The 27,646-nt window shown below is 49.4% G+C and overlaps 11 protein-coding genes across 11 annotated transcripts; 8 read left to right on the forward strand and 3 right to left on the reverse strand.

Annotated features, from left to right (window-relative positions):
• Window positions 1-844: 844 nt before the first annotated feature.
• Window positions 845-5,505, forward strand: DEU56DRAFT_764321 (uncharacterized protein). The gene is made up of 21 exons (XM_041350890.1): window positions 845-1,059; window positions 1,119-1,203; window positions 1,257-1,398; window positions 1,455-1,624; window positions 1,676-1,862; window positions 1,912-2,020; window positions 2,067-2,169; window positions 2,236-2,348; window positions 2,397-2,505; window positions 2,553-2,767; window positions 2,817-3,213; window positions 3,263-3,345; window positions 3,398-3,647; window positions 3,696-3,778; window positions 3,827-4,003; window positions 4,057-4,166; window positions 4,217-4,379; window positions 4,432-4,890; window positions 4,940-5,056; window positions 5,107-5,236; window positions 5,289-5,505. The coding sequence occupies exons 1-21, from the start codon at window positions 1,057-1,059 to the stop codon at window positions 5,402-5,404; spliced, it is 3,321 nt and encodes a 1,106-aa protein (XP_041215826.1). The 5' UTR covers window positions 845-1,056; the 3' UTR covers window positions 5,405-5,505.
• A 1-nt stretch (window position 5,506) lies between these two features.
• On the reverse strand, window positions 5,507-6,578 carry DEU56DRAFT_969037 (Pre protein translocase subunit Sec66-domain-containing protein). The gene is made up of 4 exons (XM_041359406.1): window positions 6,420-6,578; window positions 5,968-6,360; window positions 5,652-5,914; window positions 5,507-5,598 (listed from the first exon to the last, which is right to left on the reverse strand). The coding sequence occupies exons 1-4, from the start codon at window positions 6,508-6,510 to the stop codon at window positions 5,569-5,571; spliced, it is 777 nt and encodes a 258-aa protein (XP_041215827.1). The 5' UTR covers window positions 6,511-6,578; the 3' UTR covers window positions 5,507-5,568.
• Window positions 6,579-6,711: 133 nt separating this feature from the next.
• On the forward strand, window positions 6,712-9,177 carry DEU56DRAFT_764327 (citrate synthase-like protein). Its single transcript, XM_041350891.1, has 16 exons — window positions 6,712-6,916; window positions 6,975-7,034; window positions 7,094-7,132; window positions 7,186-7,260; window positions 7,315-7,517; window positions 7,570-7,811; window positions 7,864-7,980; window positions 8,033-8,111; window positions 8,165-8,290; window positions 8,342-8,453; window positions 8,506-8,547; window positions 8,599-8,635; window positions 8,689-8,757; window positions 8,807-8,842; window positions 8,901-8,930; window positions 8,987-9,177. The coding sequence occupies exons 1-16, from the start codon at window positions 6,833-6,835 to the stop codon at window positions 9,025-9,027; spliced, it is 1,392 nt and encodes a 463-aa protein (XP_041215828.1). The 5' UTR covers window positions 6,712-6,832; the 3' UTR covers window positions 9,028-9,177.
• DEU56DRAFT_764331 (uncharacterized protein) lies at window positions 9,178-10,947 on the reverse strand. Its single transcript, XM_041350892.1, has 5 exons — window positions 10,746-10,947; window positions 10,616-10,693; window positions 10,520-10,563; window positions 9,959-10,461; window positions 9,178-9,906 (listed from the first exon to the last, which is right to left on the reverse strand). Exons 1-5 carry the CDS (start codon window positions 10,750-10,752, stop codon window positions 9,378-9,380), a joined length of 1,161 nt encoding a protein of 386 aa, XP_041215829.1. The 5' UTR covers window positions 10,753-10,947; the 3' UTR covers window positions 9,178-9,377.
• A 90-nt stretch (window positions 10,948-11,037) lies between these two features.
• DEU56DRAFT_764336 (phosphatase 2A regulatory B subunit-domain-containing protein) lies at window positions 11,038-14,051 on the forward strand. The gene is made up of 8 exons (XM_041350893.1): window positions 11,038-11,197; window positions 11,249-11,783; window positions 11,841-12,037; window positions 12,090-12,946; window positions 12,994-13,095; window positions 13,151-13,409; window positions 13,468-13,546; window positions 13,600-14,051. The coding sequence occupies exons 1-8, from the start codon at window positions 11,174-11,176 to the stop codon at window positions 13,686-13,688; spliced, it is 2,142 nt and encodes a 713-aa protein (XP_041215830.1). The 5' UTR covers window positions 11,038-11,173; the 3' UTR covers window positions 13,689-14,051.
• Window positions 14,052-14,110: 59 nt separating this feature from the next.
• DEU56DRAFT_764341 (heat shock protein HSS1) lies at window positions 14,111-16,627 on the forward strand. The gene is made up of 6 exons (XM_041350894.1): window positions 14,111-14,250; window positions 14,303-14,360; window positions 14,414-14,563; window positions 14,616-15,172; window positions 15,225-16,049; window positions 16,108-16,627. Exons 2-6 carry the CDS (start codon window positions 14,314-14,316, stop codon window positions 16,470-16,472), a joined length of 1,944 nt encoding a protein of 647 aa, XP_041215831.1. The 5' UTR covers window positions 14,111-14,250; window positions 14,303-14,313; the 3' UTR covers window positions 16,473-16,627.
• A 67-nt stretch (window positions 16,628-16,694) lies between these two features.
• DEU56DRAFT_764343 (rab-GTPase-TBC domain-containing protein) lies at window positions 16,695-19,744 on the forward strand. Its single transcript, XM_041350895.1, has 9 exons — window positions 16,695-16,834; window positions 16,884-17,013; window positions 17,068-17,304; window positions 17,357-17,424; window positions 17,477-17,619; window positions 17,734-18,052; window positions 18,112-18,257; window positions 18,308-18,717; window positions 18,770-19,744. Exons 1-9 carry the CDS (start codon window positions 16,788-16,790, stop codon window positions 19,583-19,585), a joined length of 2,316 nt encoding a protein of 771 aa, XP_041215832.1. The 5' UTR covers window positions 16,695-16,787; the 3' UTR covers window positions 19,586-19,744.
• Window positions 19,745-22,563, forward strand: DEU56DRAFT_764355 (succinate dehydrogenase). The gene is made up of 13 exons (XM_041350897.1): window positions 19,745-19,998; window positions 20,056-20,111; window positions 20,167-20,278; window positions 20,329-20,352; window positions 20,405-20,446; window positions 20,506-20,583; window positions 20,634-21,105; window positions 21,155-21,454; window positions 21,506-21,555; window positions 21,608-21,912; window positions 21,965-22,063; window positions 22,117-22,234; window positions 22,284-22,563. Exons 1-13 carry the CDS (start codon window positions 19,870-19,872, stop codon window positions 22,431-22,433), a joined length of 1,935 nt encoding a protein of 644 aa, XP_041215833.1. The 5' UTR covers window positions 19,745-19,869; the 3' UTR covers window positions 22,434-22,563.
• Window positions 22,564-22,571: 8 nt separating this feature from the next.
• Window positions 22,572-25,130, forward strand: DEU56DRAFT_764364 (uncharacterized protein). The gene is made up of 6 exons (XM_041350898.1): window positions 22,572-22,846; window positions 22,932-23,302; window positions 23,354-23,570; window positions 23,621-24,359; window positions 24,408-24,745; window positions 24,794-25,130. Exons 1-6 carry the CDS (start codon window positions 22,591-22,593, stop codon window positions 25,027-25,029), a joined length of 2,157 nt encoding a protein of 718 aa, XP_041215834.1. The 5' UTR covers window positions 22,572-22,590; the 3' UTR covers window positions 25,030-25,130.
• On the forward strand, window positions 25,130-26,324 carry DEU56DRAFT_764368 (uncharacterized protein; the record flags this gene model as incomplete). The annotated part of the gene is made up of 4 exons (XM_041350899.1): window positions 25,130-25,156; window positions 25,216-25,784; window positions 25,844-25,910; window positions 25,958-26,324. Coding segments are annotated over exons 2-4 (679 nt in total), but the record flags the coding sequence as incomplete, so codon positions are not given.
• On the reverse strand, window positions 26,325-27,332 carry DEU56DRAFT_764371 (uncharacterized protein). The gene is made up of 3 exons (XM_041350900.1): window positions 26,765-27,332; window positions 26,649-26,711; window positions 26,325-26,598 (listed from the first exon to the last, which is right to left on the reverse strand). Exons 1-3 carry the CDS (start codon window positions 27,170-27,172, stop codon window positions 26,443-26,445), a joined length of 627 nt encoding a protein of 208 aa, XP_041215836.1. The 5' UTR covers window positions 27,173-27,332; the 3' UTR covers window positions 26,325-26,442.
• Window positions 27,333-27,646: the final 314 nt, after the last annotated feature.

Below are 27,646 nucleotides of genomic sequence, written 5' to 3' on the forward strand. Positions count from 1 at the left end.
ACCCAAAGTTTGAATCGATCGTCGTGAAGACGGTCTTCTCGTCTTCGAGTAGTCATTCAGCAGAACGGGGTAGGTGAACCAGTTCTTGAAAATGGAAGGAAAGGAAGAGCAAGAAAGAGAAATCTGACAGATGGGTCGCCCCGTCGACATGAGGCAAATGCACGAAAGGAACTTTGAACTTCCTTTGCTTAGTAGTACTTACGTTCTCGAGGACGCTTGAGCGCTTGTAACGACATTGGTGGGAACAAAACATTGTAATTGGTGATTAGAGTTACCATAGTCAGATCATTGTGATCCAGTACTGGCAACAATCATCATAATGAACCAACATGAGCGCCGCAGTAACTGTCCAGTAGAAACACACATTCTAGGGCATGGCTCTCCGATTCCGTGATACGATAAGCATAGCCCATCAGACTTGCATCAGACATGCGTCAACCATGCTTTCTCAATGTATACAACGAGGGTCAAGGGCAGTCTATATGGCGGCCGATAAGATTTCATTGCAAGCAAATGTAAATATATATACAGAGTATATGTCCGCCATGACACTGAGCGATGGGTGTCACCAGGAAAAACACCATCGATAGAATAGCCATAGCATCGTCAGGGAGTTTTGGAGGATTGCTCCTTTCCTCCGAGCCTCAAAACGAGACAGGGAAGAGTCCAAAGTCCGTCGACCTGCTTTTACACGATTTTGACTCATTACCGACAGTGAACAGCGGAAAGGCTGGTGGTGACACTGAGGTCAACCCTGTCGAGACAATTTAAGGATCGTGTGATCACACAGAGTAGAAGGTTGAACATAAAATAGGCAGTGAACATCGTTGGTGGAAAAAAAAGAGAACTGAACCTTGAAGGGGGGGTCGATATTTTATATGGGCAGCGGTTTGCTTACGAGAGCGATTGTCCATGACCGATTCCCACCGACCTTCGTCACCTCACTCACTGTCACTTGGGAGCGCCATATTGATTATCCTCTCTTCCTGGTCTTGTAGGATAAATTTCAATACGCTCCAGGCCTTCATCCCCTGAACTGCTTACTTGCAGAGTTTCATGGTATGTCTCCAATACACCATAACAGTTCAAACTCCACACTCACATTCTAGCCATACAAGAGTGATACCATGGATCTTATGGATGAAAAAGTAAATGGCGGTCCTTCCATGGAGATCATTGATGAGGTCGTCTCTGTCCGCGATCGTAAGCTCTTTCCTTCACATCCACTCACCACCTTATATCATCACATGTTTCAGACGAAGCTTTTGCATCGAAGCATATGCCAGACTTAGGCCATGATGTCAAAGATTTCCAAGTTTACACTTGGCGCATCAACAATTGGAAGAAATTGGAAAAGAGACTCACAAGTCCTGACTTTGAATGCGGTACTCACAAATGGCAAGTCTATCAGAGGGCCCTCTTCTCTTCACCCTCACAGACTTCATTCTTTCCAGGCGCATACTATTATTCCCCTTCGGAAATTCTAATGCACCCCCTAATGACACCGTATCCGTGTACCTTGATTACGCTGATCCAAAGAAGTCCCCAGAGGGATGGCACGCATGTGCTCAGTTCGCCCTCGTGATTTCCAATCCCCACGACCCTACCATCTTTACCGTCAGCCGTAAGTTGTATCATTTCATTTCACTTCCTCCACAATAACGCTATTCCATAGATGCTCACCATCGCTTTATCGCCGAGGAATGCGACTGGGGTTTCACCCGCTTCAGTGAACTCCGCAAACTCTTCAATGTTCAAGAAGGACATTCCCGCCCAACTATCGAGGATGAGTCTGCCGATGTTACTGTCTATGTTCGCGTACTCGACGATCCTACTGGCGTCTTGTGGCACAACTTTGTAAAGTGCGTACTCACCCTGCTGATCTCAGGCGTTCTTATTCATTTCGTCCAGCTATGATTCAAAGAAGGAGACTGGCTACGTTGGTTTGAAGAATCAGGGCGCGACGTGTTACATGAACTCCCTTCTCCAATCCCTTTACTGCACGCGTTATTTCCGAAAGGTGTGTGTGGCGTTAACGATCATTATTAAGCTAACTCGACTTCTAGGCGGTGTACCAAATACCAACCGAAGATGAGCACCCCACAGAAAGTGTACCCCTCGCTTTGCAACGCGTGTTCTATCATCTTCAGACATCTGATCAGCCTGTTGGTATGTATCATATTCATTCCCTTCATGAACGTTTCCGTGAACGTTTCCAAAACTCTATTTTTTCAGGAACTACGGAATTGACGAAATCGTTTGGGTGGAAGTCCTTTGACTCTGATCAGCAACATGACGTTCAAGAGTTTAACCGTGTACTCCAAGACAAATTGGAGACCAAGATGAAGGTAACAACATTTCAGATCACATACCCCTGTAGTTCTCATCTCGTCTAGGGTACGAAAGCCGAAGGTGCAATCTCCAAGCTCTTTGTTGGAAAGATGAAGAGTTACATCAAATGCGTGAACGTTGATTATGAATCGTCCGTATTTGAGGACTTCAACGGTAATCTAGATTTTGTCATATCTAGTACCATCTAACGCGTGATTTAGACATTTCTCTCAACGTCAAGGGAATGAAAAACTTGCACGAGTCATTCAAGGATTATGTCGCTGTTGAGATGATGGAGGGTGAGAACAAGTATCAAGCTGAAGGATTTGGTCTCCAAGATGCAAAGAAGGGAATACTCTTCCAATCATTCCCTCCTGTGCTCCATCTGCAACTGAAGCGTTTCGAGTATGATATCCAGCGTGACGCGATGGCAAAGGTTCGTGGCACAAGACTTGCTGTGATTCTCATTGATTAATCTCCTGTAGATCAACGATCGTCATGAATTCCCATTTGAAATCGACCTCTCGGAGTTCCTAGATGAGGACGCCGATCGTTCGCAGTCATGGAATTATAAGTTGCATGGCGTGTTGGTACATTCTGGGGATCGATATGGCGGACATTACTTTGCACTCATCAAACCCGATCGGGAGACGAGATGGCTGAAATTTGATGATGACAAAGTCACCCCGGTCACAGATCGCGAGGTGTTGGAGGAGAACTATGGCGGCGAACCTCTGAATGGCATCACTCCTCCACTGCAGCGCAACCAAGTACGAGCGATGAAAAGGTTCACCAATGCGTATATGTTGGTCTATATCCGCGAGTCGGCTACCGAGGACATCCTATCGACTTGGAAAGACGAGGACACCCCGGCACATCTTAGTGAGTCAATTTATAGTGTAATAACACGTGTTGCTGACTATAATCATAGAGCGTCGACTTGAGGACGAGAGACTGCAGATTGAGGCTAAGAAACGGGAACGCGAGGAGCAGCATCTTTTCCTCACGGCGAAGGTTCGTGATGGGCTCGCGTCATTCACCTGTCCTCCTGCTCACGTCATCTTAGGTCATCACTGATGATACATTTGCTCATCACGAAGGATTTGATCTTGCCACGTTTGACGAAAAGAACTGGCCGCCGTCGGAGCTACCGAGCTTCCGTGTTTTGAAGCAAGAAACATACAACACCTTCAAATCACGTGTAGCGAGCCACTTCAACCTTCCGGAGAACAAAATACGCCTCTGGGTTCTGGTCAACCGTCAAAACAAGACTGTCCGCCCTGATACTCATATTCCTGAGAATGAACCAACACTGAGTACGCCCTCTTCCTTTCACAATAATAGAATTCTAACGTGTGCTGTAGCTGTCGAGGTGATTCGCAATAATATGGCAGCAAGGCAGAATGATCTTCGCTTGTATCTTGATATAATACCCGATCCAAGCAAGGTATGTCATCGTTCTCTGCTGCAGGAAGTTCGTTGACACATGTTGCAGCCTGAGCCACCAGCGGGATCTATCATGATTTTCCTGAAGCACTTTGACATGGCGAAACAGACTCTGTACGGTATCGGTAAGGTGTATATGTCGAGGAACAGCAAAGTTCAAGATTTGCACCCCCTGGTTAACGAGCGAATGCGGTGGGCACCGGGGACTCCTTTGAGACTCTTTGAGGTGCGCTAGCAGAATTACCGTCAGGCTCAGTTCTTACTCTTCACTGGTTGCAGGAAATTAAGCCTGGCATGATCGAGCTGATGAAGCAGAAGCTCACTTTTGCTCAGAGTGAGATTCAAGATGGTGATGTCATTTGTTTCCAGGTCGAACACTCCGAGAAGGAGTGAGTATTCAAGCCTTACTCCCAATAATCTATACTCAATTATTGTCCAGGATCCACGACCTCGATGCTCAGGGTCTGTACTCGAACCCGATACAGTTTTACGACTTCCTGCAGAACCGCGTCATGATCATCTTCCGACCAAAGTTCGAGGAGCCAGACCATGATCATCCAGAGTTCAGTCTAATCCTCAGCAAGAAGCACAACTATGACATGGTTGGTGTTCTTGCGACATCCTATTGGCTTGTGTAGCTGATGACTTGCTCAGATGTCGCAGAAGGCTGGCGAGTTCTTGAGACATGATCCGATCAAGCTTCGATTCACAACAACTCACGCCACGAACGGATCACCGAAATCGGTCCTCAAGCGATCTTTAAACCAGAGTATTCAGGAAATCATGGTACCGAGTTATATCAATCCAACGACGACCGTCATTCTGTACGAGAAGCTGGATGTAAGCATCGTGGAGCTGGAGACAAAGCGAAGCCTCAAAATAATGTGGACGGGCATTCATAATAAAGAAGAGGCTTCATACCCCTTCCTGCTGCCGAAGACGAGCTCAGTCCATGATCTTGCTGATCACCTGGCAAAGCAAGTGACGCTCAGCCCTGGAGGGACTGCCAAGATTCGTGTCTTTGAGGTGTCAAAAGATGGCAAATTCCAGAAGGAGTTTACAGGTTCTGAAATGATTGGTAACATCCCTGAACCTGTCGAGCTGTATGCGGAGGTATGCTGTCACTGGTTGTACTCCTATCTGCGATTTAATCGTTAAACAGGAAATACCTCGGGACGAACTCGAAGCGGACGAAACTGGTAAGACTATCAGTGTCTTCCATTTCAACAGGGAAGTTACACGGACACATGGTGTACCTTTCCGATTCGTTGTCAAATCTGTGAGTTCTTTTTCATTTGACCATGGCTTTATTTTGACGAGTGATTCAAGGGTGAAAAGTTCGCGGACACAAAGAAGCGCCTGCAAGCACGAATAGGTGCATCAGACAAAGACTTTGCGAAGTATCGGTTTGCCCTTATTCAAGTGGCTACTTTCAAGCAGCCATCATACATCGAGGATGGTGAGCGCTTAAAGTTGTTGTGCCAGATTGCTGTTTTCTGACGACGTTACAGAGGACACCATATACGATCACAAATTCGCGCCCGAAGACGTCCTTGGACTGGATCACATAGACAGGTCAGGCAAGGCAAGAACAGCAGGAGAGAAGGCCATCGTCATCAGAGGCTGATTTGAAATGATGTGTACGGTTTGGACTCGGATTGTGTTCTGCGCGTCTCTTTATCTTAAGCACATTGTACTTTTTGTCTCAATTTACGCAGTCTCGACAATTGAACTCCGGCAAAACATGTGCAGATTGCATGAAACGGACAAGGTATGTGCGTATGCAAGGGATCACTTCCGTTTCTTGCTCTTCTTCTTGGACTGTTTGACGTGGTCTAAGTCGCTTGAGACAGTGATTTGAAAGTGATACTTACGGATTTTGAAGGAGATGGGGTATCGCGGCCCTCGCCATCGCTCGACGCCACGCTCTCTGCCTTCGTACTACTAGTGCGGGGTGGCATGAGACCATTCGGGGGCTTGACAGGAGTTCCAGGAGCAGAACCTTGGGCACCTCCAGCTGCAGCTGCTGCGAGAGCAGCAGCATGAGCGGGGTGGCCAGGTGGCGGTGGTCCGGGCATAAGAACTGGCTGGGGTAGAGGAAGGTCGATCTTGGCTCCTACTTTGCCATACTTTTGTTCTAAAGGGATGAAGTTTGGCATGTTGTTCGAATATTAAACACGAAGAAAGCACCTTTTATTTCTCTAGATGCTGGGGTCTCTTCATAGACGGTGCGCATCTTCTCATTCGCAATCATCTCGCCAGCGGACTGGAATATGATGCCTCCCCATCCCTCTACAAAGGTATTGGCTTCTGCGACGACCTCCATGATTTCTGCTTCCAGCTCTTTCTCTGCTTGCAAGAGACTGTTCCAGAGGTCATCACCGATTGACCCTTTCTGTAGGAGATTTTGTAAAGCAGGCTTGTCTTCCCGCAGTTTAACCACGCGAGTGACGTCTGTCATTGCACGACGAACAAGAGCGGCTTTGAGAAGGGCTTCATGAGCTGGAGGGTCGCTCTTCTGCAACAAGGAAACGTAGACATCGCGCTCTGGATGCGAAGAAAAGTATGGTTCATATAGCTTGCCTGTTAGTATAACACGTCAGTAAGTATGCGTACGACGATGAAACTACTTTTGGTCTTACCTGCGGTGCGTTTTCTATAGAAATGACTGAAGAGCAATAAACTTGAAATGACTATTCCGACGTATAAAACTGGGACCAGGACTGAAGCCATGATGGCAGCTGGAGACGACGTGTACTTGACGAGCTTGAAATTATAAGCTGCTGTGCCAAGCCCTGACCTCAGTACGTAGGCTTGCCACGCGGAAGCTTTGGCCGTATTTGTATACATGCCGGCGGCAGTACCGGCGGTCCGGCATTGCCAAACTAGGCAACGCTGCTCGGGCGCTTGGCCGGTTTCTTGAGGTACCGAACTTCACATGCATGTGAGCTTGATGAGTGAGCTGGCGTCTTATGTACTTTCGCTTGGTCTCAATACTTATAAATCGCATCCTCTGCTTATTACTTCCAGCTATCTCACCACTTAGACTTTCACTATGATCGGTCGTTCCTCTTTGCTGGCAAAGTCGGTTGCGAGAAATATCTCCACCAATGGCTTTAGGCGTTTGGCTTCTACCAAGGTACTTAACTCCGCCTGCGCTATTTGATGACGTCTTTGCTCAGACCAATTTTTGCAAGTCTCTCAAAGAAACACTTCAAGAAGTCATCCCGGCGAAGCAAGAACAACTTAAGAAACTGGTCAGTCACGTTGCCTCAAATACTATAATGACCTAACATTAGTCGCCTTCCTGTAATAGAAAGCCGAGCACAGTCAAGCTGTAGTGGGGGAGGTCAAAGTCAGTCTTGAACAGCGTGTGACCGCCGTAAATCTTATGCACGCGTCACATAGGTGGAGAATATCCTGGGTGGCATGCGTGGTCTCAAAGCCATGCTCTGGGAAGCCTCAGTCCTAGACCCGAATGAGGTTTGCGAACATACCCCCGAACTACCGGTCACCCAACGCTAAAGCATTATTCAGGGCATCCGTTTCCACGGGATGACTATCCCAGATTGCCAAAAGGTGCTTCCCCCAGCACCTGGTGGCAAGGAGATGACAGCTGAGAGCATGCTCTGGCTTCTTCTGACTGGCAAAGTCCCCTCCCCGGAGCAAAGCCGTCAATTGTCTGCTGAGCTTGCAGAGAAGGGAGAACTCCCGCAATTCGTCACGCAACTTATTGACTCGTATGTCCCTGCTACGGCGTCGATCGTCTCTTTGTTTAATTTCGTTATTCAGCCTGCCAAAGACCCTCCACCCAATGACTCAGTTGGGCATGGGTGTTGCAGCTTTGAACCACGACTCTGAGTTCCAAGCAGCATATGAGCGTGGAATTAAGAAGCCGGATTATTGGACGTACACTCTCGAAGACTGCTTGAACCTCATCGCGAAACTACCTGCTTTGGCGGCCCGTATTTACCGCAATGTTTACCACCCCGAGAGGTCGTTAGAATCTGTGGACAAGAACTTGGATCTTGTTGGTTAGTATCTGGGCTAGTATCATTTGCAACAGCAAGCTTAGTGTGCGCACAGGTAACTACTCGAACATGCTCGGGTTTGGTCAGAACGAGCACTTGACGGAGTATCTCCGTTTGTATATCGCTTTGCACGGTGACCATGAAGGTGGCAATGCTTCGGCTCACACTGCTCGTGAGTACTCCTCTGCGTCCATACTGTGTCCATTTTTTATGGGAGTCACTAGACCTCGTTGGATCAACGCTCTCTGACCCGTATATCTCCTACTCCGCCGCTCTCTTTGCACTCGCTGGACCTCTTCACGGGTACGTTTCCAGTCATTTCGCTTGTAATTCATAGTTTCCGAACGCGTCTTCAGTCTAGCGAACCAGGAAGTGCTGAGATGGCAGATGGCCATGCAGAAGGAGATTGGTGACAACATAACTCATGATAACATCAAGGACTACCTCTGGAAGACGCTGAAGAGCGGCCAAGTTGTTCCCGGGTTCGGCATATGTGATCAATCTGATGGGACATACCCTAACCTAATATTTAGATATGGGCATGGGGTCCTGCGTAACCCTGATCCTCGATTCGTTGCTCTCCAGGAATTCTGCAAGACTCGCCCAGAGCTGCAAGCAAGCCCCATTATCCAGCTCGTGCAACAGGTCGGAATTCCTCTTCATCTCCCACATTATACTTATCTATCTATCCACATAGACGGCCGAGATTGCCCCTGATGTTCTCAAGGAGCACGGAAAGGTGTGTGTGCTCGTGTACAACTCAAGTAATCTTCTGACGTTATTCTTAAAGACGAAAAACCCTTACCCGAATGTTGATGCAACTTCAGGCAAGTCCTTCCATGCATGGTATAGTCTTGGGTCCTAAGAATTCACATGAAAGGCTGCGTGTTGTACCATTACGGTCTGACTGAGTTCAAGTACTACACCGTTATCTTCGGTGTTTCGAGGGGTAAGCTACCGCCCGCCAACTGTTTTCATATTGCTCATGTGTCGTCTAGCTTTGGGAGCTCTGACCCAATTAGTCTGGGCACGAGGTCAGTTTTGATGATACTTTCTAAACATTGTAGGGTTCTGATGATGTGGTGAATATAGCGTTGGGACTACCTCTCGAGCGGCCTAAATGTGCGTATCTGATGAAAATAGCACAAGTGATAGGGCTAATTGATGCTTTCACTCAGCGTACTCAATGGACGCCCTTCAGAAGCTCATCAAAAATTAGATGGAAATTGCCAGAGAAGCTGATGTTATGGGTATAGCATGCCTGATTGTGGGTGGACAGTGAGGGCACTTGGCATTATGTTATTGGAACCACATTTATATCCCGCAAAATATGGAAACACAATAGAAACGCAACGTATCGGTATCGTACACCTGAGAGATTCAAAAGAGGGTGACAATATCATCAAGAAGGTCAAACTAGGTCGATCACTAAAAGACGAAAGGCACGATAATCCAGAGTCAGCGAGCATGTGAAACCTATGAAGGTGTCCAGTACCAGAAATGTCAGGGAGAGGGTAAAGGGGGTAAAGTAGACTGTCTCATGATAAGCTGTCCAGGTATACAAGAGTATCAGAAACGTCTTGGCATTGCCTGCTGTTGTTGTCCAGGGGGTATTTGCTGAGGATGTGGCTGTTGTGGCGGTGGCGCACGGCCAGGGAGCATACCAGGTGGAGGGCCACCAGGGGGACCCGGCATGCGGTGCTGTTGTGGTGGAGGATGACGTCCGGGACCAAACCCTGGAGGATAACCGCCTTGACCAGGACCAGGCGGCATGGACCCTGGAGGGGGTCCTTGTCCAGGTGCGAATCCTCTTGGAGGGGGGAACCCTTGTGGGGGGCGACCACCCGGCCCAGGACCTGGCCCTCCTTGGGCATGGGGAGGGGGTGGACCGCGGGGTGGATGCTGCTGCGATGGGCCAGGCCGTGGCTGGCCTTGAGAAGGTGCAGAGGCTGGACCAGGGTCATGGAGCGCAACAGGCGCCGGTCGACCACCAGGGCCAGGCGTGCCATTGGGCATAGGACCGGGCGCACCGTTTGGCATGGGACCAGGTGCAGCAGGAGTAGGGGGATTCTTCTCGGCCGCCTTCATGATCTCATCGCTGTTTCATGTTAGCGTGGGATAGAAACGTGATAAGATCACAGATGACATACTCGAGAAGGTTCAGGGCTGCGCAGAGAACCACCCATTCGACACAGTCCTCGTTTCCCTCTCCCAAGGTCTGCCACACAGCCTTTTCCTCGGGTGTTTTGCCTGTGATACTAATTCTAGTTCCACCACCGTTTGGACCTGGTGGGTTCTTCTGTATCTTTCCGAATTCAATGCGCTTGGGGGGTATATTATGACCAGCATAAGCGAAGTAGAACATGCTCCAGAAAGCAGCATTAGGATTGGGTTTGGAGATTTGGAAGAGGGGTAGATCGGGGGAGTCTGGGGATGGTAGGGAGAGCTTGTAGATAGGTGATATCACACCTGTGTTTGCAATCGACCATTTGAGATTACGGGATGCTTCACAGCGAACCAAGCGGGCAGCGGAAGAAGAGGAATGACCAGGGTCGGATGCAGTAGATTTTCCAGGAATCTGACGTGGGGGGAAAAGCTTGGCGACACAAAGGTCACCTTGGGGGGAAGGAGTCAAAAGGTAATTCTCGGAATTCTAATAACGACATGGGAAATTAGATTAGAAGGGGTCAAGATAATTAGCGAGAACATACAAAGTTGGTGTGGAGGTAAGAGTAGAGAATGTTAGATGGTTGACCTGTAATGAAAGATGATCAAGACTGTGATTTGCTGTGAAACGGATTGCTTGCCATGAGGAGTTACTATGAGAGTGGGGAGATGATTTGGGATCGGCGGGTGTGTAGGAGAGGTATATACGGCGTAAATGGCTAAATCATTGAACTTCATCAGCGAAAGGCATGAAAGAGGATGAAAACGTACCAGCCATATTGAAAAATAGGTATATAGGAGGAGGGTACTACTAGTAAGAAGGCAAGGTTGCTGAGAGCAGCACGGTCGTTACCTTGCCCCCCGTGACTTCCATAAAAGGAACATGTTTCAAAACAACTCGACTTTCCTCAGTTTATTCTTTTTTTAATTCAGTACGGGTAATTGATAGTTGCACTGTAAAATACGTATGTGGGATGTAGGCTGATGTAGGTAACCAACAGTTTTGTATTTTTGTCGTAGTGATATATGTTTAAAAAGTGTGACCTGTAACGGAAAGTGTGATGTTGAAGTCACGTAGAGGCTCTTCATCGATCCCGTCAGTGGCAGTCGCAGTACTTGTTCAGTCTCAACAGCAACAACTTTAACCTGGACAACGATATAGTGTATTGCAGACTTCTGTTCTGCTATCACTTGTAATTATGAAGGGACTCAAGAAATCTTTTGTTAGTTTATCGATATATCACTTACCCGGTATCTAACCTTTTCGCGCACAGCTCAACAGGAAGAGTTCTCAAGATTCTTCATCATCCAAGTCTAAAGATCCAAAATCAACAACTCCCTTGGCAGCAGCCCCTCCACCGCCCCCACCAAACACCGGCAAGCCACTTCCTCAGCCTGCTTCAGGTGGTCTTCCAGGCGCATCAGTTAACAACTCTAGTAATCACTCTCTATCTTCACAAGGAGCCTCATCATCTGGTCGTCCCGCTTCTTCTACATCCATCACTCCCTCTGCACCTGATCGCAGGTACACTTCCACAGGGAACCCATCACCCATTCCCCCCATCGTTGTCGTTAGCTCAGACCCCACTTCTGACCTAGCACCCCGCTCAGGTCCATATAGTTCTCCAGAGCGCAGCACCATTGGATTAGATGGTAGTTCCACTCCTCCACGCGCCAACACCCTGAACCGCTTACGTTCTGGTCCACGCGATACAATCCCAATCGTCGGCAAGCCTCCACGCAAACAGCGCAGCAGCCGCTTCGTTGTCACTGAAAAGGTCGACATTGAAAAATTGCCCCCTTTCTCAGGTAATTACGCGTTCCCAACAGACCTGTATCGCGTCACATATTGACCACTGTATATAGACACTCCCCTCACAGAGCGTTCTATCTTATTTATCAAGAAGCTTAATCAATGCCGCGTATTATTTGACTTCAATGACGCGAGCGCGGAGCTTAAAGGTAAACAAATCAAGGCACAGACCTTGCACGAAATGCTCGAGTATATCACAACTCAGAGGAACGTCATCACTGAAAACATATACCCCGAGGTTGTCAACATGGTTCGTGTTTCTCCCGCGTCACTCAACATCTTCCACTCACCTCTTAGAGTAGTTTGCTGTCAACCTCTTCCGATCGATACCCCCGCCTGTCAACCCCACCGGTGATGCTTTTGACCCCGAGGAAGACGAGCCTGTCTTGGAACTCGCCTGGCCTCATCTTCAGATTGTCTACGAATTTTTCCTTCGGTTTGTCGAGAGCCCAGATTTCAACACCAATCTCGCCAAACGATACATTGATCAACCCTTCGTACTAAATCTCCTCGAGCTCTTTGACTCTGAAGACCCTCGCGAGCGCGACTTTCTCAAGACTACGCTACACCGCATTTACGGTAAATTCCTTAACCTTCGGGCCTTCATCCGCCGGTCGATAAACAACGTCTTTTATCATTTCATATATGAAACGGAGAGACATAATGGGATCGCGGAGCTGCTTGAAATATTGGGTTCAATCATCAACGGCTTTGCTCTACCTCTTAAAGACGAGCACAAGACGTTCTTAACGCGGGTGCTCCTCCCTCTACATAAAGTCAAGAGTCTTTCCCTTTATCACCCGCAGCTTGCGTACTGTGTCGTGCAGTTCCTGGAGAAGGATCCAACCCTGGCGGAGGAGGTCATGCTCGGACTACTCAAATACTGGCCCAAGGTCAACTCTCCAAAAGAGGTCATGTTCCTGAACGAAGTCGAGGAAGTACTTGATGTCACCGATCCCTTGGAGTTCCAGAAGATCCAGGTCCCACTGTTCCAGCAACTTGCGCGATGCATCAACAGCCAGCACTTCCAGGTTGCTGAGCGAGCTTTGTTATACTGGAACAACGAATACGTAGTCAATCTCATGAGCGATAATCTAGCTGTTCTCCTGCCAATCGTCTTTCCCGCGTTATATACGAATTCCAAGAGCCACTGGAACCGGTGCGTCTGCCGCCTCCAACATTAGACAGCTACTCACGTTTCATCAGGACTATTCACGGGATGGTGTATAATGCACTGAAGTTGTTCATGGAGATCAACCCGGAGCTGTTTGACGAAACGATGCAACAGTACAAGCAACGGAAGATCGAGTAAGTTTATACTGACATTTCATATTGGTTTGATATGAACACAAGATGACCACAGAGAGCAACAACATGCTATTGAACGATATGAGCAATGGCAAAAAGTCCGCGAGATGGCAATACATAATGCCGGCGGGAAGTTGCCTCCAGGATTTCAAGAGGTTGAACGTTTACCCCCACCGCCGCCGTCGCCTAGTGATGATTCGGATATCCTGGACTTATCGATGGAGCTGAATGCAGTGTCGCTTGATGGCGATATTCCTGGTGACCTTGACGAATCAGGTATCGAACGAGTGCCCATGGCTGACCCTGGGTTGGATGTGAGTGGTGTCTCGACTATCTAGAATCTTGGTGCACCTGTTTACCACGTGGTTTCAGCGTGAGTTTCCTCAAGTCGGAGGTGATCATTCGCCTGTATCTCAGAGTCCTCATGTACGACGAAAGAGCGTGCTTCCTGGTGTGCCTTTTCTTTACATCACTCCGCAGTTTAAGCTTATGCCTCGTGTTCAGTGGATCCATCTGTAATTCGCGACCTGCAAGCCCATCGGAGCTTGGATGATACTCTTGGAATCGGGGGGCATCATACAAATGGGGCATAACAACCGACCGCGTATTTTCTTTCGATGTTTTCTCGTATGATCATGACTGCGAATTGACAAGATACTATCTGAGGCAGACCCACACGACTGACGACATTTTCAATCCGCCTTGTTTCTGCGCTACCTCCTGTGTTATATTTCTCGATTGACATCGTGGTTTATCTTACTTCTTACACAGTGTGTCATTTTATGTTCTGATGAGCAAGCCTGGAGCGTTTACAGCATTACGTTTATATGTCCAAAATTCTTTTACCACTACCGTACGATACATATCCTCTAGAAGTAAATTTTGGACATTATCGTGACCAACATACCAGCTGGGTTCGGATGTGCACATGTGTGGAAGTTAGGGCGGTGGGGGCCACAGCCCTAAACGATAAAGGATTTTCATTGGCCAAGATCGCGGTGCGTTGTGGTTATGTAATCGATCTACGTCAGGAAAGAACCCTCTAGAATGCTGAAGGAACGTCCTGGAATGACGAAGAATATCATCCATATAAAAGATGTCAGTTCGAGCAAGCCATCTTTCTTCACTGTTATCTTTTTCCTCAGTTTCATATAGGTGAGCTCGCAAAGAGTAGACTTTCTCTAAACACATCTTCATATCATTCAAGACTCTCTCAAAATGTCGCCAGCCAAAGCTATTGGTATCGACTTGGGCACCACCTACTCGTAAGGTTTTAGTCTCATCTGTAGATCATCATGCTCAATGTTAATTCATCTAGCTGTGTCGGTGTCTGGCAAAATGATCGTGTTGAGATCATCGCCAACGACCAGGGTAACCGTACCACCCCCTCCTATGTCTCGTTTTCCGACAACGAACGGTTGATTGGTGATGCTGCCAAGAACCAGGTCGCCATGAACCCCCACAACACGTACGTTTCGACTTTGACTTTTCGTTTTTCTCGCGCTGACGCGTCTTCGCAGCGTTTTCGACGCTAAGCGTCTCATCGGTCGTAAATTCGAAGACGCTGAAGTCCAGTCGGACATTAAGCACTTCCCTTTCATCGTTTTCAACAAGGGTGGCAAACCCTACATTCGAGTGGAGTACAAGGGAGAGCAGAAGGAGTTTTCTCCCGAAGAAATCTCGTCCATGGTCCTCCTTAAGATGAAGGAGACCGCTGAGTCCTACTTGGGCTACAACGTCAACGACGCTGTTGTCACCGTTCCCGCATACTTCAACGACTCTCAGAGACAAGCCACCAAAGACGCAGGTACCATCTCGGGAATGAACGTTCTCCGTATCATCAACGAGCCTACTGCTGCTGCCATCGCCTACGGTCTCGACAAGAAAGTTATCGGCGAGCGCAACGTCCTCATTTTCGATCTTGGAGGAGGAACCTTTGATGTTTCCCTCTTGACCATTGAGGAGGGTATCTTCGAGGTGAAGGCCACTGCTGGTGACACTCACTTGGGTGGTGAGGATTTCGACAACCGTCTCGTCAACCACTTCGCGCAAGAATTCAAGCGCAAGCACAAGAAGGGTAAGTCTAGTCTACTTGCTTGTTAATCTAGGTGCTAATTACATCGATGTAGATCTCTCCTCCAACCCTCGTGCACTCCGTCGTCTAAGGACTGCTTGCGAGCGTGCCAAGCGTACCTTGTCGTCGGCAACCCAGACTTCCATCGAGATTGACTCTCTCTTTGAGGGCATCGACTTCTACACTTCCCTCACTCGTGCCCGTTTCGAGGAGCTGTGCGCGGACCTGTTCCGCAGCACGCTCGAGCCCGTCGAGAAGGTCCTCCGGGACTCCAAGATCGACAAGGCGAACGTTCACGAAATCGTCCTCGTCGGCGGTTCCACGCGTATCCCACGTATTGTCAAGCTTGTTTCTGACTTCTTCAACGGCAAGGAGCCCAACAAGAGCATCAACCCTGATGAGGCCGTCGCATACGGCGCTGCCGTTCAGGCTGCCATCCTTTCTGGCGACACCTCCGAGAAGACCCAGGATCTCCTGCTCCTCGATGTCTCTCCTCTATCGCTCGGTATTGAGACCGCCGGTGGTGTCATGACCGCTCTCATCAAGCGCAACACCACCGTCCCCACCAAGAAGTCGGAGACCTTCTCGACATACTCGGACAACCAGCCTGGTGTTTTGATTCAGGTGTACGAGGGTGAGCGTGCACGCACGAAGGACAACAACCTGCTCGGCAAATTTGAGCTGTCTGGTATTCCTCCCGCACCCCGTGGTGTTCCTCAAATTGAGGTCACCTTCGACATTGACGCCAACGGTATCTTGAACGTGTCCGCATCTGACAAAACAACCGGCAAGTCAAATCGCATCACAATCACCAACGACAAGGGCCGTTTGTCAGCAGAGGAGATCGAACGCATGGTTAACGAGGCCGAGAAATACAAGGGTACGTTTCTAATCTTTATGATGTTTTGCATACATAAACTGACTTGCTTATCCTACAGCTGAGGATGAGGCTGCTGCTGCTCGCATTCAGTCGAAGAACGGTCTTGAATCATACGCTTACAACCTCCGCAACTCCATCACCGACGAGAAACTTGCTGACAAGTTCGAACCCGCCGACAAGGCGAAGCTAGAGAGCTCCGTGAACGAGACTATCTCGTGGTTGGATGCATCGCAGGAAGCATCGAAGGAGGAATATGAGCTCAAGCAGAAGGAGCTGGAAGCTATCGCCAACCCTATCATGCAGAAACTGTATGGTGCTGCAGGTGGTGCTCCTGGTGGTTTCCCCGGTGGTGCTCCTGGCGGTGCACCAGGCGGTTTCCCTGGCGCTGGCGAGGACGGTCCTTCTGTTGAGGAGGTTGACTAAAGCATTCGTCTGTTGTCTGTTGTCCAGGGGGTTTGTTGCGCATTTTACGTCATATTTCATCGCATTGCACAGTACGAGTGTCATGAACCAGTAATGTCCTTACAAGTTGTATGTTACATTATCGCATTTCCTAGAATGAATTTCTCTTCCATCTCTGCCTAGACACCTTGAGCAGTGAAACCGTTCTATAAGTCACGTTGACGAGTATATATGAGGTATTTGTGTCCTGATTCAATATGTCACCTTTATTCTTGTGTGCGTAAAGGCTACGTCAAGCTGCTGTAGCCTCTTCGTCTGGAACGTTGAGCGTTCGCCATGGCACAACCACGCTCAAGAACAAGACCTCCTCAACACATGACAAGGTGCGTTATATCGAAACGTCAGGAAAAATCAGCGCAAGACTAGTCTTAGGAATATCTACGACCAGCTCTTTCATCACGGGTCGAGTCTTTCTAAGCTAAGAGATGCGATCGCAGCAGGCCGCCTCCTCCAGTCTTCAGATGGTGGTATCGGTGTACCAGGCAGAAGTCTAGCGTGGAAGGCAAGGCGAACCAAGTGAATCGGACTGCGTTACGCTCATACCGACTTCCTCTAGCTGTTCCTCTTGAAGAATGTGCCGCTGGAGCCTGCGCCTCACGAAATACCAGTACCGCCGCTCGAGGCTTTACGCACCCATCGAAGGCAATACTCTGAGCTGCTGCTGGAGAAGATGCGGGCACCAGATGGATCTTACGATGAGACTTTCGTCGTACCAGGACTTACCATTCCTCGGAGGAACACCAAGCGGCCGACGGACTTGGAGACGAACAACCCTCTCAGTTTGCATGATGAGGTAGGAGGCGCATTGCATATGCTCCAGCATCTATTGATGGTGTGCATTGAAGAACCCTTGGAGAGAATGGTTTGCAGCTGTAGATCTCAGGAAGACTATCCAGCAAGACGTCGAGCGGACGTGAGTGCCCTTCCCAAAGATTCACAGTTTATGGTATACATTTTTCCTGCAGTTTCCCTGACATAGGCTACTTTCGTGACGACGACGTACAACAACAGCTCACCAATATCCTGTTCTTGTATGCTGTCATGCATCCCGATATCGAATACCGGCAGGGCATGCACGAGCTGCTAGCGCCCATGTACTATGCTGTAGGTATGTGATCCAACCGCTGTTATATCTTCCACGTGTCCATAGTCTGCGTCTCGTCTGCTTGGTCCGCTCATGTGTCTGCTTTCAAAGCTAAAGAATAAACATCTTTGGCTATAGATTATGACTCTACTGCCGATGACGCTACATCACCGTCGGATGAGTCCGTCTTTCGGGAGATTTGCTCGCGGGAGTGGATTGCAGCTGATTCGTGGGCACTTTTCTGCGCCATCATGAATGACATCTCCAAGTGGTACGAGTGGCGCGAACCGTCCCCCACAGAAACGTCCTCCGCCCGTGGTCAAGTGAATTTTAAGCCATACGTATCACCTATTATCGTGGCCTGCAACAACGTTCAACATAGTCTCCTAAAGTCTGTCGATCCCATTCTTCACGGCGCGTTGCAGAGCTCGGGTATCGAGCCGCAGATCTATGGCTTGTGTGTAGTTTCATGTCTTCTCAGCCGTCTCAGGCTGATTTGATCGATCATATTGTCAGACGATGGCTTCGCCTGTTGTTCACGCGTGAACTTTCGATGGACGACGCGATGATTATATGGGATGGGCTGTTCGCGAGCCCAATCCCAATTTCTGAGCTCGCCCAGTGGATATGCGTGGCTATGCTTATACGGATACGAACCAAACGTGAGTCTCAATACCCTCCTGAGTTGTACGCGGATATTAATCGTCTGTAGTGATTCCATCGGACTATAGCATGCAACTCACATACCTATTGCGATACCCTCCGTCTCAGGCGGAAGATGGAGCCCCGCATCACGCAATCCTACTACTTCGACAAGCGTCGTCTTTGGAAATGTCCCGTACACCGTCCGCGGGCGCGATTGTGATGACTGAAAACCGCAACCTTCTGAATATTCCCCTGGAAGTACCGGATCCACCCGTCCAAATGAGGCGGAGGGCACGACCTCCAGGCCATCAGATCTCATCAGATTTTCAGGGAACACCCACTGGCCAAACAGAGCATATGCGTCAATCGTCTTCATCCCAGATGGGGCTACCAGAACTAATTGCTCGAGGGCTCATGGATCGCGGGGAGAGCCTCGGGATTAACAAAACTGTGATGAATGCGGTATCCGAGCTCAGGGTAAGCTAAGATAACGTCGATCGTTTCCTTCTTCTGATTTGTGGCATTGTAGCGCAACCTTCCCGAATTGGCTGCATCTCTGGTTCGCACACCGTCCATATCAGCGCCGTATGCAGCATATCCCTTGCTCGACGAACAGATAACAGATGGCAGGCACGTTTCGGATACCGAAAGCCGCATAGCAGCGGAACGTGCTGCAACAGAGCTGAGCGCGCAGAATTCACGTCTTGGTGAATCAATTACTTGGATACTGGGCGTTCTGCAGTCCAAGGTATCATCGGAAGCCAAAGATGAGGATACTGAGAGGGCGTCGGTCCAGCAAAAGGAAGCTCTCGAGTCACTAGCTTATGTGAGGGACATCCTAGGCGGGGAGGTTAAGGAGATTGACGAGCGCCGGTTATGGGGGGCAGAAGAATACAATAAGCGTTTGGAAGGTCAGAGCAAGCAAGAGGCCAGGGAAGCGTCTGCCTTTCAATCCAGACAACGTTCTATGACGACCCCCCACGCCCTCAGTGCTACAAACGAGCACCCACCACCACCATTACAACGGGAAGTTCGACAATTTTCTCCAAACACGTCCGGGACTCCTGTGTTTCTTCGGCCAACAACATCTGCTCCGTTACACTCTTCTTCAATGGCCTCCAGAGCGATTCCTATGGCATCGGCAACTCATAATCGCTCTCAGTCATCGACTGGGGCGCTCCCCGTCAAGGCAATTACAATGCAACGGACACCCCTTCGCTTATCATCTAACAATCCTTTCCAACGCACGCCTGACACAGGCGGGATCCCGCCTGCGGCAAGCGATCAAACTCCGAAGATCCGAAGTGAAGTACAGCAGCACGATCCGCTGGGAGTTCTCAAGTAGATTGTTGCCTGTGGTGGTTGAGTAGAATCTTCAGGAGATAGTGATCGTTCTAATAGATATCTGTACCTGTGGGGCTTATAGGTTAATGCACTTTAGATTATGGTAGAAGATTATTGCGGAGGTTGTACGGGATTTGATAGGGTGACCAATGGTGGGAAGGCCGTGAACCGACCGGCGCGTGATTTCCCATTGCGAGGCCTCCGGGTGTGTCAACAACTTTCCCGTAGCTCATCGGGGTCTCTCGTTTATATTTTTCTTCCTCGCCGTCGACGACGACAGCATCCATGTTCAGGAAGTCGGTGTCCAAGGCAGTGCCCTCTCGGGCTCTGCTTCATCCTCAACGCGCTTTTTCCACATCACTCCCCGTCAGGAGAGTCGTTGCATCTAATCCAGTCAAGGCAGAGGAGGTCAAGGTATGATATCTCCCAGCTCCCATGTCTTTTTTTCACTCTATTCTAACGGTTTTTAAGTCCTGGTCTTCAGGCAAATACCCTCTCATCGAGCACGAGTACGATGCTATTGTCGTGTGAGTAGCGTTCCGGAACAATAGTAATTTATCAGAGCTGAGTTTGACATTTAAGTGGTGCTGGTGGTGCAGGCCTTCGCGCTGCCTTTGGTCTTGCAGAAGCTGGCTTCAACACGGCTTGCATCACCAAGTTATTCCCAACACGGAGTCACACTGTCGCGGCACAGGTATGTTGGCCACATTCAACAGTATCTGACACGCTCATATCGTTTTCAAGGGTGGTATCAATGCTGCTCTCGGTGTAAGTGCACCTTGAGGAGTTTATGCTCTTTTCACTGATGAGTCACCTGTAGAACATGACAGAAGACGACTGGAGATGGCATATGTACGACACGGTTCGTGTCCTTTAATATGTCACGCTCCCGAGTCGTTTAGTTGAGCTGAATTCCCACAGGTAAAAGGCTCTGACTGGCTTGGTGACCAGGATGCAATTCATTATATGTGTCGCGAGGCTCCCAGATCTGTTATTGAGGTTGGGGTAGATCTTACGTATTTGTTTCTGGGGCTTATCACCTTTTCTAGCTTGAACATTATGGCGTTCCATTCTCCCGTACCAAGGATGGAAAGATTTACCAACGTGCCTTTGGTGGTCAGTCTTTGAAGTATGGCAAAGGTGGTCAAGCATATCGTTGTGCAGCGGCTGCCGATCGTACCGGTCACGCTCTCCTCCACACCCTTTACGGCCAGTCGCTCCGACACAACACGAATTTCTTCATCGAATACTTTGCTCTGGACTTGATTATGCAGGATGGCGAGTGTGTTGGAGTCATTGCACTCAACATGGAGGACGGTACACTCCACCGCTTTAGGGCTCATAAAACGGTTCTCGCAACCGGCGGTTATGGTCGTGCCTATTTCAGCTGCACGAGTGCGCACACCTGTTCGGGTGATGGTAATGCAATGGTTGCTCGTGCTGGCCTTCCCCTACAGGATCTGGAATTCGTTCAGTTCCACCCAACTGGTATCTATGGCGCTGGCTGCCTTATCACTGAGGGTGATTGTCTTTCTGTCACGTATCCGCCTTGTGGCTGACTGTGTCTTAGGTTCTCGTGGTGAGGGAGGCTACCTCCTGAACTCTGAGGGTGAACGTTTCATGGAACGTTATGCACCCACTGCCAAGGATCTTGCTTCCCGTGATGTCGTATCTCGTTCGATGACGATTGAAATCCGCGAAGGTCGTGGTGTTGGACCTGAGAAAGATCACCTATACCTTCAGCTCAGCCATTTACCCCCTGAAGTTCTCCACGAGAGGTTGCCCGGTATCTCCGAGACTGCTGCTATTTTCTCCGGAGTCGATGTCACTAAGGAGCCTATCCCAGTGCTACCTACTGTCCATTACAACAGTCAGTCTCTCTACTATGTTGTCTTCTTCACTGTAGCTGACCTCCCGATAGTGGGTGGTATTCCCACCAGATACACTGGCGAGGTGCTGACTGTTGACGAGGTGAGCTTGCGCTAGTTGTACTCGTCGAACTCCGCTCATAATTCGTGGTTAGAATGGCAAGGACAAGATTGTCCCCGGTTTGTATGCAGCTGGTGAGGCTGCGTGCGTGTCCGTTCATGGCGCGAACCGTCTTGGTGCAAATTCCCTCCTGGATCTGGTCGTCTTCGGTCGCGCGTGTGCTCATCATATCGCGGAGACCTTGACTCCCGGAAAGTCTCACAAGGCTATCCCTGAGGAAGCTGGCCTCGAGAGCGTGGAGTTCTTGGACCAGATCAGAAATGCAGATGGTGCAAAGCCTACTGCCGACATAAGGCTAGAGATGCAGAAGGCCATGCAAACCGATGCCGCTGTCTTCCGGTGCGTTCCACTAACTTCACGCGAACAAAACGGATGCTGACGATCCTCACAGCACACAACAGACTCTCGACGAAGGTGTTGAGAAGATCCATCAGATATACAAATCGTTTGACAATGTTGGCATCAAGGATAGGAGCATGATCTGGAACTCGTACGGCTTTGTGTTTATATGATACTGATTCCTCGCTGACGCCATTATATTAGTGATCTCGTTGAGACTCTTGAACTACGCAACCTTCTACAGTGCGCAGTTCAAACTATCACGGCCGCTGCTGCTCGTAAGGAGTCCCGAGGTGCTCACGCTCGCGAGGACTACCCTGAGGTTAGTATTTGAAAACGTCTTTCAGTGAAATTGTCTAAACTGTCTGTAGCGTGACGACGATCACTGGATGAAGCACACCCTTTCATTGCAGAAAGATGTCAACTCGCCCGAAGTCACTCTCAAGTACCGCGGTGTCATTGACAAGACTCTCGATGAAAATGAGTGCAAGGCAGTCCCGCCATTCAAGCGCACATACTGAGCAGGTTGTTAGATAGATTAAATCTTTTTAACGGGTGAAATTACGGTCTACTGTACGCACGAAAAAGAAATCTATGTATTTTGACAAAAATGGCAAAAATATTTGAGAAATGCACATATCATAAATTTAATGTTCCCATGGTTGTTGTTTGACCACCATGTCAAGCAGAGCAGGTGGCCTGTATGGCGGCATCCAATTCTCCACTGGCGCAACCTTCAGCCTTTCTTCGTCATCTACATCCGCTCCGCCTGCAGCACCAACACCTGCATTCAAAGCAGAGAAAGTCGAAACTCCTGCAGCTCTAGAGGCTGTTTCAGCACCAGCATCAAGTAATACAAGCAACGATGGAATCAAGGCAGAGGATGGAAGTATTGGAGGAACAGAATCTGGGTCTATAGGAAAGCTTTCAGCCGGTATCTCCCCCTCCTCTGCACATCGAGTCTAGAAGCAAAATATTGACCGTCGCAATCATCATGCTATTCCCTCGAACTCGCACAGGGTGGTCCGCTGCGCTTGCGTTTGCCCCCGTTCGTCGTGCGCCAGCAAAACCCAAGCCCGCTTTAACCCGCCTTCCCATGGGTGCCAAGGCCCTACCCACTCCTGCAATGGCTACAATTTCCGCTGCCACGCAAGCTTCGGGCCTTTCCGCAACAGCCGTCGTCTTCGCTCCGCCAGAATTGGTAACTACGGATCAACAAGAAGAAGTCAAGGACGACGCCGCCCAGAAGGACTCCGCATGGCGCAAAAAGGAAGGCTGGGGCAAGAAAGTCAAACCTCCATCCATGATACTCGATGAAGATATCAACGGCTTTAAGGCCCAGCACAAACGCAGGGCCGGCGGAGGGGGCGGTGGAAGGAAGGGGAGGAAGGCATGTTGTCTTTTCCCCAATCTGGTGTCTTCGTTGATCTTTTATATGCAGAATAAGAATGCCCCAGCTGTGGCGGTATGGGATCCGTTGGAACCTTACGACACCCTCAAGCCAAATGACTACAACGAATATAAAATATGGAAGCAACGTGACCGCGTCGAGCGGGCGTCCGAACGTGCGGCTGAAAGGAAGCGTGCTCGCGAGGCTCTCGACAGAGGAAGTGATCACACAGGTAGCGACAGTGAAGGCGAACCTCCCAAAAAGAGTGGTGTGCAAACTAACTCTGGATATGTGGCGGGGCTTAACTTCCGGTTTCAGGGAGATTTGACAACGGGTCTTTTGATAAGTGGTCTCGTGCGGATGACGAACGTCCTCGTGGACTCGGCGCCTCCAACACTCCCGCAATTCAAATGGATCGCAATATGTCAGGGGAAGAGGCCTTTCAGCGACGGCTTGCAATGTCTGCTGGTGCTGCTGTTCGAGTACCGTCACCGACCCCTGCCCCTGTTAACCATAACCTGTCCGGTGAGGACGCCTATCAGCGCCGCCTTGCCATCTCTTCGGGAGGTAACCGTCCGCCCACGTTCTCTGCATCCGCTTCGCCTCTCCGTCAACCGTCACCGGCCGCCGATGATGAGGGCAGCATCCCCGGACTGTCATCCAATATTCAGCCGTCTATTCCTCAAAACCGTGAGGAAACAGGGGAAGAAGCATATCTACGTCGCCAAGCAATGTCATCTAAGCTGCGTCCTACAGCTTTGCCTTTTGAGCCATCAGGCCAGCCACCTGCTCCTGTAACACAGCCGCCGCAACTAGTAACGCCTGTGCCTCCACCACGTTCTCCCCCTCCATTGGCATACAACCCCTTCGCACCGCCGGCGAATATTCCGCCGCCGCCACCTCCCCCAACATCTCAAATACCAACCACGTTTGAAGACAGGGTCAAGGCCGCTGCAAGTATCGCAGCACGCCTTAGTGCGCTTGCCGCGACTGCAGGTGGGTCGGGCCCAGCATCAAGTTTACCTGGTCCACCACCGCAAGATGACGCTCAAACACGGTATGCTCGAGTACATCCACCGTCGGGTATGTCTGACAGTTACATCAGTCCTGATCCGCAGGGTTTTGCAGCTCGTTTTATGGCTAAGTTGGGGCACAAGGAAGGTCAAGGTCTGGGTGCCGACGGGAGCGGCATTGTAAATGCCCTCACAGTCGAGCAAGTCGCTGCACAAGGCAAAGGCAAGAAGAAGGGTCAAAATCAACCGCAGGGCCAAGCCAAAGCCAAACCAGCTATGGGTTCAAAGATGGGTCGAATCATCAATGACAATGAGGACGCGAAGGGTCGTGAAGACCGTTTAAGGTTTGGAGAGTCCAGTCGTGTGGTAGTGCTAACCAATATGGTTGGACCGGAAGATGTGGACGATGGCGATCTGAGAGATGAAATTGGTCAGTGCCAGGCATCCCGTTTATCAAATTTTGACTGAAGTCCTTCAGGTGAGGAGTGTTCGAAAAATGGAACCGTCGAGCGAGTTATTGTACATCTGACCAACCCCCCGCCGGCGGAGCCAGAGGAATCTGTCCGCATATTCGTATTGTTTGCGGGCCCCTCTGGTGCGTGGAAGACCGTGAGGGAGTTGGATGGCAGGTATTTTGGAGGGAGGGCTGTGCGGGCAAGATATTTTTCGGAAGCTGCTTTCTCCCGGCATGATTTGGATGTTCCAATCGCGTGATTTAGTTGCATTTGTATGGTTGGTCGATTTTGGTTTATTTAAAAGATTCGAAGGTGCCCTGATGATAACACTGATAAGTATCCTGTACCACCGGAATCATGGCGGATGTGCTCTTGTCGATTTCCACTTGAGTCCATATGTTACTGCAACTGGTCCAACACGTTTCATTCTATTTTATCTTTCTAGATACAAACTCACCTCACTGGGCATGCGAAAGAGCCCAGAACTAATGAGACGAATGTGACGGAGATCAAGTATACGTGTGCAAGTGGAAGGTTTTCTTGGAGGAATTTTGATTTCTCTTACAAGAATCGCAACTCGCTAGCATCCGCAGAAAGCAAATCCACGCGCTCTATGGTTGCCAAACACCGTTTCTTTATTCTTTCGTTACTGTAGCATCAGCGACGAATGAAACTCATGTTTTCCGACGACTGGGTCCGCCACACGACCATAACGAACGACAAAGGACGAGTCATGTACAAAGTGACCACTCCATTCAAGTCGTTATGGTCACCGCGTACTTCAACTGTTTGGAAGGCGATGCGAAATAATGCATGCTTGCCCACAGGTTGTAAGGACGACGACGCGCTCGAACGACGCATGGAGGATAGCGGCTTTTTTCGCCTAGGCGAAATTGAATGGCATTGCATGACAGCTTCGCGCTTGCGATGGTTCGGGGGTGCAGGAGGAAGTGGGTTCAGTGTGGGCGAGGTTGAGGCAAACAAGGCCGTTCCCGCACGGGGCATCTTCAAAAGGTGCAAAAGATGGTCTCGACTCTTCAAATAAGACATAGACTCACCCATCACGTCCATAGGAAACGCTTCTTCACGGCTCCTGACGGAGACACCTATCACTGGAACCTGGGGATGATGAAAAGCACGGTATGATAGTCCATTCATCGCAGGATATCACTGATGGCCTCTTTCAGCTCTTTCGCAGTAACCTTGATCGTTCCCAGACACCTGTCGCGCAGTATTATCGACGAACCAACTTTTTCTTTCCGATCGATAACCCGAAAAAGGGTTATTTGGAGGTAACTCTCCCTCCTTCACGCGACATCATCTGCAAGACGAATTGGGACGTCCTCAGTTGGTCTGAAGGATGGTCTGATTGTCGCATGGAAAATGAGGCATTGTATGAAACACACGGCCTAACTCGAGAGTCAGCAGTAGATGCCAGTATGCTTGATTTGATAGTCTTCACCTACATATACGCTGAAAAGCTCAGGAAGGACGGGGAACACTGGATTGAGAGGAAGGACCTAGCGATGTGGTGGAAAAGTGGTTGATCAACTAAGCCGTTGCGACATGCATTGGAATTCTGTAACATTAGAAGGGTAGATTCAACTCTAGCAAGTTTCTTGTCTAAATTGGAATGCATACAATGAACTTGAATGGTTGGCGTGTTAGTAAACTACCACTCGGCAGGGGATCCTTCAAAATACTTCCGCCGCGCATCACGGCTTAGTATATGGACTGCAAATCTGCCTGCATCAATCATAGCCCACCCATTGAGCATTCTCCGCTTAGAATTTGGCGGAAGGGGCAATGGTGGGTCCACAGACAACAGCTAAACATAATTTTCAGTTACTACGGGGTAAGGGGGCTGAACAGACACACATTCTTTCGCACTTGACGTACGACAGCTTCTATCGATCCTCGGTTTTCGGTGCCTTCTTTCACCTTGAAGAACAGTGGTTAGCAAGAAAGACATAGGACACCAGTAGGGTACGCACTTGAGCAGTAATGACCCAGTCCCATATACCTCCAGGCACTTCAACCAGACCTTCACCAGAGTAAGTGCGACCGCGTTTCCGGCGGCCCTTGGGTATTGTTCGAGGTAATGGAGGACCAGGAAGAGCGGCAACAGGTCGTTCGACACTTAAAGTCGACGGCTCGAGAAAAGGGGATTTACTGAGCTGCAAAAATAGTTGCCTGATCGCGTCGGGGATATTTGCGGGAAGCTCGTGAGTTTTTGGAGCAAGATGTGGAGGAGTATTCCTAGTTATTGATTGCACTGGACCTTCAGTATCAATAAACCATGGTGTGGAAGGAGGTGTTGTCCCGGTGGTGACGCTCCTGGAAATGAATCCAAGACGTGATCGGCCTGCAACTGCACGGCGGATGCACTGAAGAGTTTGCATGCGGGAAAGATTGTGACCTGAGAAGTAACCAGCAAGGAGTTTACGGTAACCTCCGCTAATGGTAGAGCACAAACCAGCACTGATATGTTTTTACCGCGTTCTAGGAACCAGAAGAATTCGAAGGAGGTCTCCGGGTGTTGGGCACTGTGCGAGTTCAGTCGGACTTTGCCGAGTTAAAACAGGAAAACAGGGGCTGACACGACAACTAGAGCTGACCCCGCTTATCACAATCATGTCCACTACTGTAACTGTACAATGCCTCACACCAGAAAACGTTCCTTTCGTCCATGTAATTCTCGTTCACTCCATTCGACCCTATGGCGTCGTTGACCTCGTCACTTTCGGGTGACAGCACCATTAATATTAATATCTCCATCGATGTTGCAGTCCGACAACATATATAGCAGAAGATCTTAATCGCGTCTCGCAGTCAGCTCAAAGAAAACGTTACCATGATCTCTTTTATGAGAAGCA

The sequence above is a fragment of the Suillus clintonianus genome (genome assembly GCF_016758775.1).
Source record: "Suillus clintonianus strain FC179 chromosome Unknown DEU56scaffold_1, whole genome shotgun sequence".
Taxonomy (NCBI): domain Eukaryota; kingdom Fungi; phylum Basidiomycota; class Agaricomycetes; order Boletales; family Suillaceae; genus Suillus; species Suillus clintonianus.

Coding starts and splice junctions, on each gene's coding strand:
- DEU56DRAFT_764321 (XM_041350890.1), top strand. Junction 1,625..1,675: donor TACCATCTTTACCGTCAGCC/GTAAGTTGTATC, acceptor GCTATTCCATAG/ATGCTCACCATCGCTTTATC. Junction 2,170..2,235: donor GACATCTGATCAGCCTGTTG/GTATGTATCATA, acceptor CTATTTTTTCAG/GAACTACGGAATTGACGAAA.
- DEU56DRAFT_969037 (XM_041359406.1), bottom strand. CDS start 6,510: ATGGCTTCAGTCCTGGTCCCAGTTTTATACGTCGGAATAGTCATTTCA. Junction 6,361..6,419: donor CTATAGAAAACGCACCGCAG/GTAAGACCAAAA, acceptor TTATACTAACAG/GCAAGCTATATGAACCATAC. Junction 5,599..5,651: donor CCCCATCTCCTTCAAAATCC/GTAAGTATCACT, acceptor CACGTCAAACAG/TCCAAGAAGAAGAGCAAGAA.
- DEU56DRAFT_764327 (XM_041350891.1), top strand. CDS start 6,833: ATGATCGGTCGTTCCTCTTTGCTGGCAAAGTCGGTTGCGAGAAATATC. Junction 8,454..8,505: donor TTATCCAGCTCGTGCAACAG/GTCGGAATTCCT, acceptor CTATCCACATAG/ACGGCCGAGATTGCCCCTGA. Junction 8,843..8,900: donor CCAATTAGTCTGGGCACGAG/GTCAGTTTTGAT, acceptor TGGTGAATATAG/CGTTGGGACTACCTCTCGAG.
- DEU56DRAFT_764331 (XM_041350892.1), bottom strand. Junction 10,564..10,615: donor TCTCATAGTAACTCCTCATG/GCAAGCAATCCG, acceptor CTTTCATTACAG/GTCAACCATCTAACATTCTC. Junction 9,907..9,958: donor GCAGCCCTGAACCTTCTCGA/GTATGTCATCTG, acceptor AACATGAAACAG/CGATGAGATCATGAAGGCGG.
- DEU56DRAFT_764336 (XM_041350893.1), top strand. CDS start 11,174: ATGAAGGGACTCAAGAAATCTTTT. Junction 12,947..12,993: donor TCCAAGAGCCACTGGAACCG/GTGCGTCTGCCG, acceptor ACGTTTCATCAG/GACTATTCACGGGATGGTGT. Junction 13,547..13,599: donor ACGAAAGAGCGTGCTTCCTG/GTGTGCCTTTTC, acceptor CCTCGTGTTCAG/TGGATCCATCTGTAATTCGC.
- DEU56DRAFT_764341 (XM_041350894.1), top strand. CDS start 14,314: ATGTCGCCAGCCAAAGCTATTGGTATCGACTTGGGCACCACCTACTC. Junction 14,564..14,615: donor GCCATGAACCCCCACAACAC/GTACGTTTCGAC, acceptor GCGTCTTCGCAG/CGTTTTCGACGCTAAGCGTC. Junction 16,050..16,107: donor CGAGGCCGAGAAATACAAGG/GTACGTTTCTAA, acceptor CTTATCCTACAG/CTGAGGATGAGGCTGCTGCT.
- DEU56DRAFT_764343 (XM_041350895.1), top strand. CDS start 16,788: ATGGCACAACCACGCTCAAGAACAAGACCTCCTCAACACATGACAAG. Junction 16,835..16,883: donor CCTCCTCAACACATGACAAG/GTGCGTTATATC, acceptor GACTAGTCTTAG/GAATATCTACGACCAGCTCT. Junction 18,053..18,111: donor GAGCCGCAGATCTATGGCTT/GTGTGTAGTTTC, acceptor TCATATTGTCAG/ACGATGGCTTCGCCTGTTGT.
- DEU56DRAFT_764355 (XM_041350897.1), top strand. CDS start 19,870: ATGTTCAGGAAGTCGGTGTCCAAGGCAGTGCCCTCTCGGGCTCTGCTT. Junction 20,112..20,166: donor GAGTACGATGCTATTGTCGT/GTGAGTAGCGTT, acceptor TTGACATTTAAG/TGGTGCTGGTGGTGCAGGCC. Junction 22,235..22,283: donor CTCGCGAGGACTACCCTGAG/GTTAGTATTTGA, acceptor AACTGTCTGTAG/CGTGACGACGATCACTGGAT.
- DEU56DRAFT_764364 (XM_041350898.1), top strand. CDS start 22,591: ATGTCAAGCAGAGCAGGTGGCCTGTATGGCGGCATCCAATTCTCCACT. Junction 22,847..22,931: donor TATAGGAAAGCTTTCAGCCG/GTATCTCCCCCT, acceptor GAACTCGCACAG/GGTGGTCCGCTGCGCTTGCG. Junction 23,303..23,353: donor GTGGAAGGAAGGGGAGGAAG/GCATGTTGTCTT, acceptor TTTTATATGCAG/AATAAGAATGCCCCAGCTGT.
- DEU56DRAFT_764371 (XM_041350900.1), bottom strand. CDS start 27,172: ATGCAAACTCTTCAGTGCATCCGCCGTGCAGTTGCAGGCCGATCACGT. Junction 26,712..26,764: donor ACTGGGTCATTACTGCTCAA/GTGCGTACCCTA, acceptor CTGTTCTTCAAG/GTGAAAGAAGGCACCGAAAA. Junction 26,599..26,648: donor TACGTCAAGTGCGAAAGAAT/GTGTGTCTGTTC, acceptor AATTATGTTTAG/CTGTTGTCTGTGGACCCACC.